Genomic DNA, 15,692 nt, shown 5'->3' on the forward strand with positions numbered 1-15,692 from the left:
CAATTTTTCTGTAAGTCTAAAATAATGTCAAAAAAAAAAATTAAGGCTATGCACAGTGGCTCAGGTCTGTAATCCCAGCACTTTGGGAGGTCAATGAGGGCAGATCATTTGAGGCCAAGAGTTTAAGAGCAGCTTGGCCAACATGGCAAAACGCTATCTCTACTAAAAATTAAAAAAAAATTAACCAGGTGAGGTGGTGCATGCCTGTAATCCCAGCTACTCAGGAAGCTGAGCAGAGCGCAAGAATCACTTGAACCCAGGAGGCCGTGGTTGCAGTGAGCCAAGATCATGCCACTGCACTCCAGCCCAAGAGACAAAGTTTGACTCTGTGTCCAGAAAACAACACAAATTTAAATTTAAAAAGAGAATCCCAGAATAACTGGCACTAGGCTTTATGACTTTCCTTTCTACTTACTTCACCCATGACCCCCTTCTTGTGTTCTCCATTGCTATTGCTGGCTGATCTGCTCTGCTCTCTTCCTATCACATATTCCACTCGTCTCCATGACTCATGCAGACTTAAAGCTAGCAGGTGTCTTGGAAACTGTCCAGCGTCTAATGTCTTCTTATTTCAGGAAAAGACATTGAAGGCTACAGAGATTAAATAACATAATCAAAATCCTTTAGCTAGTGAGTGATGGCACAAGAGTTGACCACAAAAGCCCTGGGAGAGGGGATAAGAGTCACGAGAAGAGTTTTTATGTGTAGCTCTGTGCTGGCCGAGTGCCAACTAATGTCTTGAGGCTCAGGAAACAAAGTGAAAACTGAGTTAAATAGAATAATATTCTCCTTGATCTATACTGAACAAGGTCTAGTTTCAATTCAGATAGGACTGATGGAACACAAGGACTTCGGGCATCTCAAAAATTTTGCAGCTGTGGGGAGACATTTTGCACCCCAGGCTGGGAACTTATCTATCAGGAGCCATCAGTGGCAGCCAAAGTAGTATAGGGTGTTCCTCAATGCTTTTAGTGTAATGGTCTGAAAAAGAATACTGAAAACACTGTTTCTAAGTACAAGGAAGACACCTGCTAGGGAAATAGATGGGAAAGCTGCTTTTTTTTTTTTTGTCTTTCATAATTGAGATTTTATTAGTTGAGGATTAGTACAGACATTTCAATTCGTATGTAATTCTTTTTTTTTTTAATAATTTATTTTATTTTTTATTTTGGAGACAGAATCTTGCTTTGTCATCCAGACTGGAGTGCAGTAGCATGATCTCAGCTCACTGCAATCTCCTTCTCCTGGGTTCAAGTGATTCTCCTGCCTCAGCCTCCTGAGTAGCTGGGATTACAGGTGCCTGCCACCATGCCTGGCTAATTTTTGTATTTTTAGTAGAGAAGAGGCTTCACCATTTTGGTCAGGCTGGTCTCAAATTCCTGACCTCAGGTGGTCTGCTCTCCTCAGCCTCCCAAAGTGCCGGGACTGTAGGCCTGACCACCGCACTCGGCCTGCCCATTTTTTAATTGGGTTATTTGTTTTCTTACTATTGAGTTGCTTGAGTTCCTTACATATTTTGCATATTAACTCCTTCAAATATAAATGGTTTTCAAATATTTCCTCCCATTCCACAGGTTTTCTCTTCACTCTGTTGATCATTTTCTTGTCTGGGCAGAAGCTTTTAGTTTAATGTAATCCCATTTGTCTATTTTTGCTTTTCTTGCCTGTGCTTTTGAATTTGTATCCAAAAAATCATTGCCTAGATCACTGTCAGGGAGGTTTCCCCCTGTTTTTTGTTTGTTTGTTCGTTTATTTTGTTCTTTTGAGACAAGGTCTTACTGTCTCCCAAGCTGGAGTGCAGTGAAGCATTATAGTTGATTATAACCTTGAACTGTTGGGCTCAAGTGATTCTCTCTTCTCAGCCTCCTGAGTAGCGAGGACCACAGACATGTGCCACTTTGCCCAGCTAATTTCTTTATTTTTTATAGAGATGGTAATCTCACTATGCTACCCAGGTCTTTTTTTTTTTTAATTTTTTATTGGATTTTAACATATGTACTGAAAAGCTAAAAAGCCATGTACTGTAATTCTACTCTAAAGTTATCCCAGTGACCTTCCAGCTCAAAATTTGGAAGCAAATTTTCCTTAAGAGGCTATCAAGTACCAGTATCTTCACATGTTGATAAGCTGTTACACACATCTCAGCAATTCACAACTGAATAGCATGTACACTACATATTCACATGTTTAATCTTTCACAGCACAGTACCAAGGACAATCATCTGCCCAGAACAAAGGTTGCTAAGTACAAAGAATAGATAACAGACTTGAGAACTATTTAGAGGTTAAATTCCATAGTATTGGCAACCGATAGACTATAGATGACTAGGAAGAAGAAGGGCTCAAGGGTGAAGGCCAGATTTCTCTCTTAGGAGATGACAGAGTGGGTGATTCCGCTTATAACCAACAAAACAGAAGCACTGAAGCTTCTGAGGTGATAGTAGTGCTGAGTCTAATGGACTTAAGCAGCTGACTTTAAGCCAAGGGACCACATGAAGGTTTCTCAACCTTGCCACTACGAACTTATCTGGCCACACAATTATTTGTTGTGGTCATTATACAGTATTTAGCAGCATCCTTGGCTTTAACCTATAGATGCCAGTATGAACCTTCCCCTCTAGATGTGGCAAAATCAAAAATGTCTCTAGACGTTGCCAAATATTACTAGAGGAGACAGAATCTCTCCCTGGTTGAAAATCATTGAGGTGGAGAGGACTGAGAAACAGCAGACAAAACAGTAAGAATAAAGGTATGTGGTGAAAAACAGCACAGGTGTTTAGGGAATAATAAGCAGTTTCATAACACTTGCAGCATGACACCCAGTTAGAAAGAGATAAGAAAAGGGTACTGTTAGGCAGAAGCCTCCCACAAAAAAATCTTGAATATTGTGCTAAATATTCACCATTTGGCCCTCTAGGTCTCTGCCCCCTGCTCTGTCCCCCAGGAGGCTGACTTTTGTGGGTAGCATCACAGAGAAATCTCTTGCACTTTGACTAACAGTTAGCTTGGACCAATGGGAGGCATTGGCAAGAGATTGGAGGGAGGGATTACAGAGAGGCGGGGTGTTTATCCCCAAGGCTCCTTCTCTGCAGGTCTGTGTAAAGGCTACACTCCACTAAGTTTGCAGCACCTCTCCGAGGACGCCTCCTTCTTGGTTGTAGCTCTCATTAGATTCTAGCTATTCCATTCCTTCTACATATCCCTCTTACAACCCAGTGTGGTGAAACTTTCATAATGTTGCTGGTTCCTGAGTGCCTCACTAGGCCTCTCAGTTTCTTTTACACTGCCAAAACCTCTGTAAATAGTTTCTTTATTAGTTTGTCTTCAGATACACCTTAATGAGTATGGCATTTGATTCTTTCCAGAAGCAAATATTAAGACTTTATTCTAGAGTTGACGGAAAGCCACAAGATTTTAAGCATAGATTTAAAAAGGTTAATTCACCATTTTATATTTTTCATCTCATAACTGTGAGTAGGATAGATTTCAGGGGTAAAATATTTGCTTCAGAAAAACCAGTGAGGAAGATTTAGTCATCATCTCTTACTTGTGTTATTGCTAAATCTTCCTCACTGGTTTTTCTGAAGATTTAGTACAGCAAGTAGATGACAGATGTTTAGAAGAAGGCCAGGCATGGTGGCTCATGCCTGTTAATCACAGCACTTGGGGAGGCCAAAGCAGGTAGATCACTTGAGGCAAGCAGTTTGAGACCATATCTGTGATACCAGCTACTTGGGTGGCTGAAGCATGAGAATTACATCAACCTGGGAGGCAGAGGTTGCAATGAGGTGAGATCACCGCACTGCACTCTAGCCTGGGCAACATGGGAGACTGTCTCAAAAAAAACAAAAACAAAAACCCTCGTTGAGAAGTTAAATTCAGTAGTATTGGTAATTGATAGAACATTGATGACAAGGAAGAGGAAGGAAGGGCTCAAGGGTGATGGCCTTCTATCTTAGGAAATGACAAAAGCGGGTAATGGGAGATGACAGACTGGGTGATTCTATTTACAACCAACAAAACAGAAGCTCTGAAGCTTCTGAACACAAAAGCAGAAGATAATTCACTGAGGAAAAGAAGAATTCCGTTTTTACCAGGTTGAGTTTCATATGTCTGTAGAACATCCAAGTGCAGATGTTTGGGAGCCTGTTGCTTATGCAACCCTGCAGCCTGGGAAAGTGCTCTGTACTTTAGGTAGATTTGTGAATCTCAAGCACAAACAGTTGTTGAAATTTCAGGATTGCTGTTAGGGAACACAGGCATTCAAAAATGAGCAGAGAAAAGGTGGTTGTAAAGAAAACAGAGGAGGAATGGCCAGAGATGTACATAGAGGCACAAAAGAATGTGCTCAGCCCAGATGCCAAAATGGTGAAGATTTAGATGAAAAGGACTATCTAGATGGTCAATTGTAGGAATAGCAAGTAATCTGGGTATACTACGCCATCTCTAGTTAGGGGCTGAATAATAGCTATTGGTTTCAGCACTTTTCTTACAGATTTGTTATAGATATTAACAATGTGTAAATTTTCCAGCAAAGTGACTAGCACAGGGCAAACACGGGATAATTTTTAGTTAATTTTTCTAAAACCATTTATAAAAGTTCACACAATATAAACAGTAAGTACTAAATGTCAATTTTAAAAGGTAATTAGAAATTTTATAATTTTTTTTGTAACTTAAGATACCAACTTAAGTTAGAAAAATTAGAACAATCATCTAAGAAATAAAGACTTCACCACTTTGGATGAACAAGTTGTCAGATTAAGCTACACTTTATAAGCTACAGACTTCTAGATAAAGTTGAGTCTTACTGAGTAAAACAACAGTATCTGCAGCAGCTGAAGCTGAGGGAGGTCTTAGTAAACAAAAAGTGGTGACTATTTTATGGCAAAGTATAAAAGACATGGCCAGTTGGAATATTATCCAAAGATAAAATAACTTTAATTCTTTAAGACTCTTAAACATTATAGACCAAGAAAGGTCAGTGTTAATATCTGTAGAGTTGATAAAATCTGTGTACATTTTGAGAGTATTACCTTTTGATGTAAACCTAACTGGCACATGATATCCTTGGATATGCAGGGTTTTCCTTCAGCTTTCTTAGAAGACAGGCAAATGAGCAGATCCCAAGAAGCCAGATCACCTAAAAGCAAAAGAATATTTAAAACAAATTCTCATCAGATATTTTAAAGGCAATATTTAATTCCTCAAATTAAAAAATGTAATTATTTAAATTCTAAAACTGATCCCAAATATACTTGATAAAAAGTCAACAAAATAACCAAAATTCAGCTTTTAAATTTAGAAAGCCTAATATTTTTACATTTAGTGTTGTATTCTATAGAAAATTTAATTGTTTAAAGACATTTAGAAAATTCATTTAAAAGACTGAGATTAGAATACATTGAGATTAGTTTATAAAATAAGTCCCTTATTTTATAAACTAATAAAGTCTTATTTGTAGATTTGGGAGAAAAAATAATACAATCTTTTAAAATAGAAGGAAGTTTTGAAATCAAATAATTATAGGAAGTGAAAACACCAAATATTTTGTTCTGGGCTTGGATATTTACACTATTTTTCATAAATCTAAACATCAAATATACTTTTGTAATGTTTATGTTGTAATAGGCAGAAAATAAGATTTAATGAAAATGAAAAAGGCAGGTTTTGCATAAAAGAAATTTGTAATCTAGTTATACAGCAGAGTTCAGTTTAAACTACGGAGTAAAACATGGACCAAAGCAAATGACATTTCAGTTATTTCACCAGGGACGAAGCTCTTTCCCAATAAATCATAGTAACTTGCCAAAGTAATCTCAGAAGGGTACATTCCTGCCTAATCTCTGAACATTTTAAAATTAACATTTATGTATATATGTGAGTTTATTTTCCTTTATTTACTTTGATTAGATATATATTTGATTATCTATTATATATATATGCATATGTATATATATATAATGCCCTGCATATAATTGGTGCTATAGAAATATTTCCTGAATAATGCACGAATAACTATCCCTTGGGAGAATGGTAAACACATTACCTCATGGAGAAAAAACAACAGTAAAAGCAACAGAAGAAATGTACTTCAATTTTTAATGTTACTCAGAGACAATACGGAAACAGGGATCTCAAAAATAACCATAAACCCAGTGGGTAATGTCTAAATGAATTGGTATTACTTGGGGAATAGTCCCCATTTTGGATGAAAATCCAATTTAAAAAAACAATTAAACAATTTCTATATACATTGGCTCTTTGCTCATCAATCCTGAGATAAATATTCCAAGTAATTTTTTATGCCAGACCTCCCTAGTCATCTCCTGCATTAGTTATAGCAGCTTCTAAAAAAGCTATGAAGTAACCACCTTCTTCAAATACCTCTCTTTTCAAATTTTTCAAGACTTTCTCACTTGAGAAGTATAATGTTTCCAAAGAAAGGCTTTTTAAGAAAATTATTAATACGGAAGAGGGATCTATGACAATTAGAAATGAAATTTCTCTCCCCACCAATCAAGTCCTTTTCAATTTCACCAGTCCTGTGCTCTCCGGGCTACTGGTTCCCCTGTTTTTAATTGTCCTGTTGCTGGAAGGGAAACCTTTCTGCCAAACAAAGGAGTCCAGGCAATTGAACTCAAGCTCTTGTTCTAGAACTTCTTTGTTTGCTTGACTTATCCCAAGACGCTGAAAGACAGCACAATTCGGCAAATGGGCAAGGAGAAGTGCAGCAGTTGATTTGGGGATGAGAGAAATCTCATCATCTAGCAAATCAGGCCTTAGGCTTGCAAGATCTACCGTGTACCATACACTCTCACTTTCAAGAAAAGTTCCCATTGATTCTTTTAGGTAAAACCAAATACTATATGTTGATTCCAATACTTTATTTTAAAAGTGCACCTGGCTTTTTCATCCCCAAAACCTTTTGATTTGGATTCAAAGCAAAAGTCAAAGCCCTTTTATTCAATATCATTTCTAGTCCAGGAAATACTAGAACCCTAGAAGGAACCTCCTGTCATATGATTCCCAACTAAATATTTTAAGAAGACAAGGATATGCAAAGAAGGATTTCAAATCATGACCTGCAGTGTTTTGGTCACAGAGTATGTTTTATATTCCTCTATGTATAAGGCATGTCCTTCTTCACTACTCAAGGTACACACATAATTTCTAGAGTTGATAGAAATATATATTTAAGCCATAAATGTTTAAAATGGGAAGACACATTTAAATAATTCAAAGCATTGAATTTATTAAGAACCTTCTGTGAACAGAACATTGTACTCAAAGTATGAAAGTAAATAGCAAAAAAAACAAAGAGCAGAAAGTCACTGCCCTCAGCAATCTCCTTGAGGGATCTAAACACTAAAAACAAAGTGGGAGCACTCAGTAGGATAACTTATAAAGCATTACACACTTTCTTGGCATTCATAAGGGTGACCCCCTCATCTCTCAAAGATATTTAATAATATTTTAAATTAAAGATTAATAATTCAACAATGCTGTTTAGTCCACAAATCTCCTCTTAAAATGAATTTCAAGTAATCTCTTCATATACCTTCTTCCCGAATGCTTACTAGTGTGGTCTAAAAATGCTGATTGTTTCCACTCAAAACCCCCACTGTTACCCACATTGAAGCCTACCTCAATGTCCCAAAAACTATTTCCTGATTAAATATTTAGTAGACCTTTTTACTTTGTCTTCATTTCTATCTCCAGCTTTAGAAGTCAGCTCCCTCCCCTGCTTTCCAAAGCCCTTTTTCTTCTTTTAATTAAGTTTTATTTGTTTTATGAGAGGTACTAGGTATTAAAATTTTGTTAAAGAAACCCTAAAGCCACATTGAAAAGTAGTAGAAACTGGGCAGAAATCAAAGCACTTTCACTAACTAAGTAAATCACATTGAGAAGTTAGCCTTGGAGCATTTTGGATACAAATCTGTACACCAGCACAATTACAAATCACTATATATTGTGGGGCTTTGGATCCGCATTTCACAGCTGAAAGCATGAACATTTAAGAGGCAAATGCCCAAGGTCTCCAGCAGAGATTGCAAACGAAAGACACACAGGCAAGTCAAGCCCTCAGAAGGGATACATTTGGCCTGGATAGCGTTTGTTTTGTTTTTGTTTTAATGTTAAGTATTTGCCAAAATACAAATGTCAGCACAATGTACATAGAAAATTCAGATTTCAGCCTTTATTTTAAAACTTCAGAGCTCTGGTAACACTGGGTCTGTATCCTACAAGGCAGTGACTGGCTGGAGCCACTTCCCATATGTTCTCCAGTTTGCCATGGTCTCTTACCCCTGCACTTGGCCCTAACTCGGCTTGGCCTCTGCCTGGTACAGCACACAATTCTAGACCTGCTATAAAATAATAGTGTGCCAAGTTTCCCTGAATTGGCCATTTGACAAATTGATATTCCATCTATTAGCTTTTAATGAATTAGATTTGTTCATTAGATAAATTGGTTTTGTTAAGATAACATTAGGCCAACTGCTATTTGGTTAATTGGTTCTAGAGGGGTGTTTGGATATATCCTTTGATCTCTAGATTTAACATGCTATCCCATAAGATTGGGGAAGGTGATTCAACTCCAAGAACATTTTGTTGGTTACACTAAAGTTGGCAAGGGCTGCACCTTACCCTCTTAGGGTTCCTTCCTTTCAGAGCCTGGAAAAATCAAGAGTTGTCTGATCATCATTTTCTTCTTACAACTCTTTCCATTTGGAGTGCAAAAGTGGCCCAGATTCTGCTCCTACCTGGGCCATGCCTCATCTCTTTTTCATTCACACTCTCGTTAGACTTTTTTCTATTGTAAATGGCCTAGAACAGGCTCTTTCTTTCTTTCTTTCCTTTTTTTTTTTCAAGGATATTTTATTTTTTTATTGTACTTTAGGTTCTGGGGTACATGTGCAGATCATGCAGGATTGTTACATAGGTACACACATGACAATGTGGTTTGTTGCCTCCATCCCCCTGTCACCTACATCTGAAATTTCTCCCCATGTTATCCCTCCCCACCCCCCATCCCTCTCTTGGCCCCCCAGCAACAGACCCCAGTGTGTGATGCTCCCCTCCCTGTGTCCATGTGTTCTCATTATTAAACACCCGCCAATGAATGAGAACATGCAGTGTTTGATTTTCCGTTCTTGTGTCAGTTTGCTGAGAATTATGGCTTCCAGATTCATCCATGTCCCTACAAAGGACACTAACTCATCATTTTTTATGGCTGCATAGTATTCTATGGGGTATATGTGCCACATTTTCCTTGTCTAGTCTATCATCAATGGGCATTTGGGTTGGTTCCAGGTCTTTGCTATTGTAAACAGTGCTGCTATGAACATATGTGTGCATATGTCTTTATAACAGAAAGATTTATAATCCTTTGGGTATATACTCAGTAATGGGATTGCTGGGTAAAATGAAATTCTATTTCTAGGTCCTTGAGGAAGCGCCACAGTCTTAAACAATGGGTGAACTAATTTACACTCCCACCAACAGTGTAAAAGTGTTCCTATTTCTCCACATCCTCTCCAGCATCTGTCTCCAGATTCTTTTAGTGATCGCCATTCTAACTGTCATGAGGTGGTATTTCAATGTGGTTTTGATTTGCATTTCTCTTATAATCAGTGATGAGCATTCATATGTTTGTTGACCTCATATATGTCTTCTTTTGAAAAGTGTCTGTTCATAGCCTTCTCCCACTTTTGGATGGGTTGTTTGTTTTTTTCTTGTAAATCTGTTTTAGTTCTTTGTAGGTTCTAGATATTAGCCCTTTGTCAATGGGTAGATTGCAAAAAATTTTTTTCCTATTCTGTTAGTTGCCAGTTCACTCTAATGATTGTTTCTTTTGCTCTGCAGAAGCTCTGGAGTTTAATTAGGTTCCATTTGTCTATTTTGGCTTTTGCTGCCAATGCTTTTGGTGTTTTAGTCATGAAGTCCTTGCCTATGCCTATGTCTGAATGGTTTTGCCTAGGTTTTCTTCTAGGGTTTTTATGGAGTTAGGTCTTATGTTTAAGTCTTTAATCCATCTGGAGTTAATTTTAGTGTAAGTTGTCAGAAAGGGGTCCAGTTTTTGCTTTCTGCACATGGCTAGCCAGTTATCCTGACACCATTTATTAAACAGGGAATTCTTTCCCCAGTGCTTGTTTTTGTCAGGTTTATCAAAGATCAGATGGTTGTAGATGTGTGGCGTTGCCTCCAGGGCCTCTGTTCTGTCCCATTGGTCTGTATCTCTGTTTTGGTACCAGTACCATGCTGTTTTGATTACTGTAGCCTTGTAGTATAGTTTGAAGTAAGGTAGCATGATGTCTCCAGCTTTGTTATTTTTGCTTAGGATTGTCTTGGCTATGTGGGCTCTCTTTTGGTTCCATATGAAGTTTAACGTGGTTTTTTCCAGTTCTGTGAAGAAGGTCATTGGTAGCTTGATGGGGATAGCACTGAATCTATACATTACTTTGGGCGGTATGGCCATTTTCATGATATTGATTCTTCCTAACTATGAGCATGGAATGTTTCTCCATCTGTTTGTGTCCTCTCTTATTTTGTTGAGCAGTGGTTTGTAGTTCTCTTTGAAGAGATCCTTTACATCCTTTGTTAGTTGTATTCCTAGGTATTTTATTCTCTTTGTAGCAATTGTGAATGGGAGTTTGCTCATGATTTGGCTCTCTGTTAGTCTGTTATTGGTGTATAGAAATGCTTGTGATTTCTGCACATTGATTTTGTATCCTGAGACTTTGCTGAAGTTGCTTATCAGTTTCAGGAGATTTTGGGCTGAGATGATAGGGTCTTCTAAATATACAATCATGTCATCTGCAAATAGAGACAATTTGACTTCCTTTTTTCCTAATTGAATACCCTTTATTTATTTATTTTTTCTTGCCTAATCGCTCTGGCTAGAACTTCCAATACTATATTGAATAGGAGTGGTGACAGGGCATCCTTGTCTAGTGCTGGATTTCAAACAGAATGCTCCCAGTTTTTGCCCATTCAGTACAATATTGGCTGTGGGTTTGTCATAAATAGCTTTTATTGTTTTGAGATATGTTCCTTCAATACCTAGTTGAGAGTTTTTAGCATAAATGGCTGTTGAATTTTGTCGAAGGCCCTCTCTGCATCTCTTCATGTGATCATGTGGTTTTTGTCTTTGGTTCTGTTCATGTGGTGGATTATGTTTAAGACTTGTGTATGTTGAACCAGGCTTGCATCCTTGGGATGAAGCCTACTTGATCGTGATGGATAAGCTTTTTGATGTGCTGTTGCAATCTGTTTGTCAAGATTTTACTGAAGATTTTTGAATCTATGTTCATCATGGACATTGGCCTGAAGTTTTCTTTTTTTTTGTTGAGCCTCTGCCAGGTTTTGGTATCAGGATGATGTTGGTCTCATAAAATGATTTGGGAAGGATTCCCTTCTTTTGTATTGTTTGGAATAGTTTCAGAAGGAATGGTACCAGCTCCTCTTTGCATGTCTGGTAGAATGCAGCTGTGAACCCATCTGGATCTGGACTTTTTTTGGTTGGTAGGCTATAAATTGCTGCCTCAACTTCAGCCCTTGTTTTTGGTCTATTCAAGGTTTCAATTTCTTCCTGATTTAGGGCTTGGGAGGGTGCAACTGTCCAGGAATTTATCCAGTTCTCCAAATTTACTGGTTTGTGTGCATAGAATTATAGTAATCTCTGATGGTAGTTTGTATTTCTGTGGAATCACAAAAATGATATCCCCTTTATCATTTTTATTGCATCTATTTGATTCTTCTCCCTTTTCTTTTTTATTAATCTGGCTAGCAGTCTGTCTGTTTTGTTGATCTTTTCAAAAAACTAGCTCCTGGATTTACTGATTTTTTTGAAGGATTCTTTGTGTCCCTATCTCCTTCAGCTCTGCTCTGATCTTAGCTATTTCTTGTCTTCTGCTAGCTTTTGAGTTTTTTTTATCTTGCTCCTCTAGTTCTTTCAATTTTGACAATAGGGTGTCAATCTTAGATCTTTCCTCGCTTCTCATGTGGGCATTTATTGCTATAAGTTTTCCTCTAGACGCTGTTTCAATTGTGTCTCAGAGATTCTGGTATGTAGTGTCTTTGTTCTCATTGGTTTCAAAGAACATCTTTATTTCTGCCTTCATTTCATTGTTTATCCAGTTGACATTCAGGAGCCGGTTGTTCAGTTTCCATGAGGCTGTGTAGTTCTGAGTGAATTTCTTAATTCTGAGTTCTAATCTGATTGTCCTGTAGTCTGAGAGACTGTTTGTTAGGATTTCCATTCTTTTGAATTTTCTGAGGAGTGATTTGCTTCCAATTATGTGGTTTATTTTAGACTAGGTACAATGTGGTGCTGAGAAGAATATATTCTGTGGCTTTGGGGTGAAGATTTCCGTAGACATTGATTAGGTCCGCTTTGTCTAGATCTGAGTTCAAGTCCTGGATATCCTTGTTAATTTTCTGTCTCCTTGATCTGTCTAATATTGACAGTGGAGTGTTAAAGTCTCCCACTATTATTGTGTGGGAGTCTAAGTTTCTTTGTAAGTTGTTAAGAATTTGCCTTATTACATGGGTTCTCCTGTTTTGGGTGCATATATATTTAGGATCATTAGCTCTTCTTGATGCATTGATCTTTTTACCATTATGTAATGCCATTTTTTGTCTCTTTTGATCTTTATTGGTATAAAGGCCATTTGTCAGAGACTAGGATTGCCACTCCTGCTTTTTTTTTGCTCTTCATTTGCTTGATAAATCTTCCTCCAGTCCTTTATTTTGAGCCTATATGTGTCTTTTGACCTGAGATGGGTTTCCTGAATACAGCACACCAATGGGTCTTGACTTTTTATCCAATTTTCCAGTCTGTGTCTTTTGATTGGGGCATTTAGCCCATTTACATGTAAGGTTAATATTCTTATGTGTGAATTTGATCCTGCCATTTTGATGCTAGCTGGATGTTTTGCCCATTAGTTGATGCATTTTCTTCATTGTGTCGATGGTCTTTACCATTTGGTGTGTTTTTGGAATGGCTGGTACTGGTTGTTCCTTTCCTTGTTTAGTGCATTTTTCAGGAGCTCTTGTAAGGCAGGCCAGGACAGGCTCTTTCTAAGCACTGGAGTAAATTCTATTTCTTTTTGTCTTTCTTGATGTGCTTTCTCTGCACTGAGAAGGTTGACATTAGAGTAAGAAGTGCTAAGACATCAGATTTATGTTAGCTGAAAACAGGCAAAGCTCCTGGTCAATTTGGATGATGCCTTTTAGGTTCTCCTGGCATGGGAGAAAGGACAACTGTGTGATTTAGCCTTGCTCTTTAGACTACTGCATTAGGATTTGCGGGCCAAAGCCACTACTAATGAATAAGTAGTAGAAATAGTAGTAACAATAATGATACCAACAGCTAATAATTGATATTACTTAATATATGAAGAACTTACAAAGTGCCAAATATTGTTTCACATATTTATGTTATCTCATTTATCCCATACAATAATCTATTTGATATTATTATTTTATATTTTACAGGCCCATAAAGGTTAAATAACTTGCCCAAGGTCACCCTTCCAGCTAGTGGTGGGAAGAGAATCTGGATACAGGATGTCTAGCTCTAGTGGCCATGTTCCTGAACATCACACCATTATGTACTCTGAAAACAGAGAAGCAACAAAGAAATTTAGCTATTGATGCCTTACAGGTATTAATTTATGTAATGTTTCCAACAGCCCTGTGGAGTAGAAATAATTATTACATGTTATTTCATGTACTTTGAAAGTGAGGAAACAGACACAGAAATTACCCAGTTCTAGCCCTTCTTACTGTCCAGTGCATCTGTTTTTCTTTGGGAGCTTTGAGGAAGAAAAAAACTGTAGTAGGTATAACTCAGGTATCCCCAAACCATCACCTAGGTATAGTGCCCCAACACACTATTAGCAATACCGATGGTAATCAAAGTTAAATCTTCCTATGTAAATATGTACTTGGCCTCTACCTATTTTTGAAAATAAATCCTTAAAACTTTCTTAGTTTTTTTTATGGTTAAAATTATTTCTTTCCCTGTTATGAAAAAATCAGAGCTTCCTGATTAGGCTCATCAAGGTCTTAAATAGAAAGGTCATAGGGCAAAATTCTAGGAAAACAGGATGTGGATGCTCCAGTCCCCATCTCATAATTACAGAAACGTGAAAAACCTACACGCATTTCCCAAACACTCTAAAGCAAAACTGCTGGTAACACTAATCATTATCATGCTTTCGTTGTGTTTTCTCTGGAAAAGATAAAAACTCTTCAGACGATTTTGGAAGAAGACATCAGGGTCCAGATCAATTATTTCAGATATAAAATGGTACTGACTATAGTTTTTATCCTTCTCTTAAGTGTTCTCAGACACCATCTAACATCTTTTAGTATTAAAAGTAAGAGCAATTTTTAGAGGGTTTTGTTTTGTTTTAAAATAAAGCATCTGCCTTAAGGAGTGAGGCTGCCTTTAGCATATTTCCAGTGTCTCACAGACAGGCTGCCATAAAGTAAACACTCATTCCCTGGCTCACAAATGACCTCTTTCACTCATAACATCTGCAGGATCCATAATTTAATCCAGAGCAACAGAGAACTCTGAGATAGCATCGTTCATATTAGCATCAAATGCTGTTTATTTTCGAGGAATGGCAATTTTAATTTTCTGGCACACTTAATAAAAATCAAAGAATATTAAGTTTATTCCTGCTTTATTCTTCTTCATAGCATTTACCACCATCTGACAGATTACATACACACACACACACACCCCTATTTTATATTTGTTTATTATATCTTCCAATTTGGATGTCTGCTCCATGAGGGCAGAAGCTATGTCTGTTTTGTTCACTGTAGGTATTCTCAGTGCCTACAATAGTGGCTGAAATGTAAGAAGCATTTGCCACATATTTGTAAAATGTATAAATGCGTGAATCTGTGAATAACTGCATGTGAACAGCAGACAATTATAATTCAATCAATCAAAGGTCAGCATATTAAAATTCTATTCTAAAAATTAAAAATAGAATAATAGTAATAAAAAGAAAATAAATAAAATTTTGGTTCTTAGCCGGTAAGATCAAAAGAGGAGAAATAAACATGAGAAGAACAAAGTTAATAATTCATTATGCTTAAATTATAAAAACAAATGGGAGATTCCAGTGCTTTACATATTGGAAATTTTTTACAAACACTTACACATTAGTCTAAAGCAGAACAGATGTATAAAGTACAGTTTGGAAAACAGACTTGTCCAAGAGCTTCCAGAATACAAAGCCACAAAAGCTAAGTCTCATGATTCACTTGTTCACAATATTAGACTATCATATTCCATAAGGGTACAACGAAGATGATTTCCTTAGCTTTTTTTCTTTAAGGTGAAGTACTAAAGATGTTTAAGTTTTTAGTAATTAATAATATTCCTTTATAATAAATACGTGAGGATATTTTATCTGTTCACTATTCATTTGTAGTACCCTTTTTTTCACAACTAAATTATAAAATCTCTGTTAGATAACAAAATCTTTACCTTTACCCATTCTTTATCAGGATTAGTACACAGTATGATGTTCATGAGTACATTTTCAGCTTATCGATGATAGATTACAGTCTATAACTTGATTCCACCACAAGATCGGTTAGATATAAGTTAACCATTGCAAATACCTCTATCCCTTTCCAAATTTCTCAAATTGCATTAATCA

At 37.0% G+C, this 15,692-nt stretch overlaps 1 protein-coding gene across 8 annotated transcripts in view; it reads right to left on the reverse strand.

Annotated features, from left to right (window-relative positions):
• CPED1 (cadherin like and PC-esterase domain containing 1) overlaps positions 1-15,692 on the reverse strand; it is a 316,126-nt gene that overhangs the window by 243,686 nt on the left and 56,748 nt on the right. For all 8 annotated transcript variants that reach the window (XR_013524307.1, XR_013524306.1, XM_002752075.7 and 5 more), the window contains one exon: positions 5,037-5,143. Coding sequence is in view for 6 of the 8 variants with exons in the window: in XM_002752075.7 (XP_002752121.4) it covers positions 5,037-5,143 (107 nt within the window). In the remaining 2 variants the exon portion in view is untranslated. The remainder of the gene's footprint in view (positions 1-5,036; positions 5,144-15,692) is intronic.

This window comes from Callithrix jacchus, chromosome 11 (genome assembly GCF_049354715.1).
Source record: "Callithrix jacchus isolate 240 chromosome 11, calJac240_pri, whole genome shotgun sequence".
NCBI lineage: Eukaryota > Metazoa > Chordata > Mammalia > Primates > Cebidae > Callithrix > Callithrix jacchus.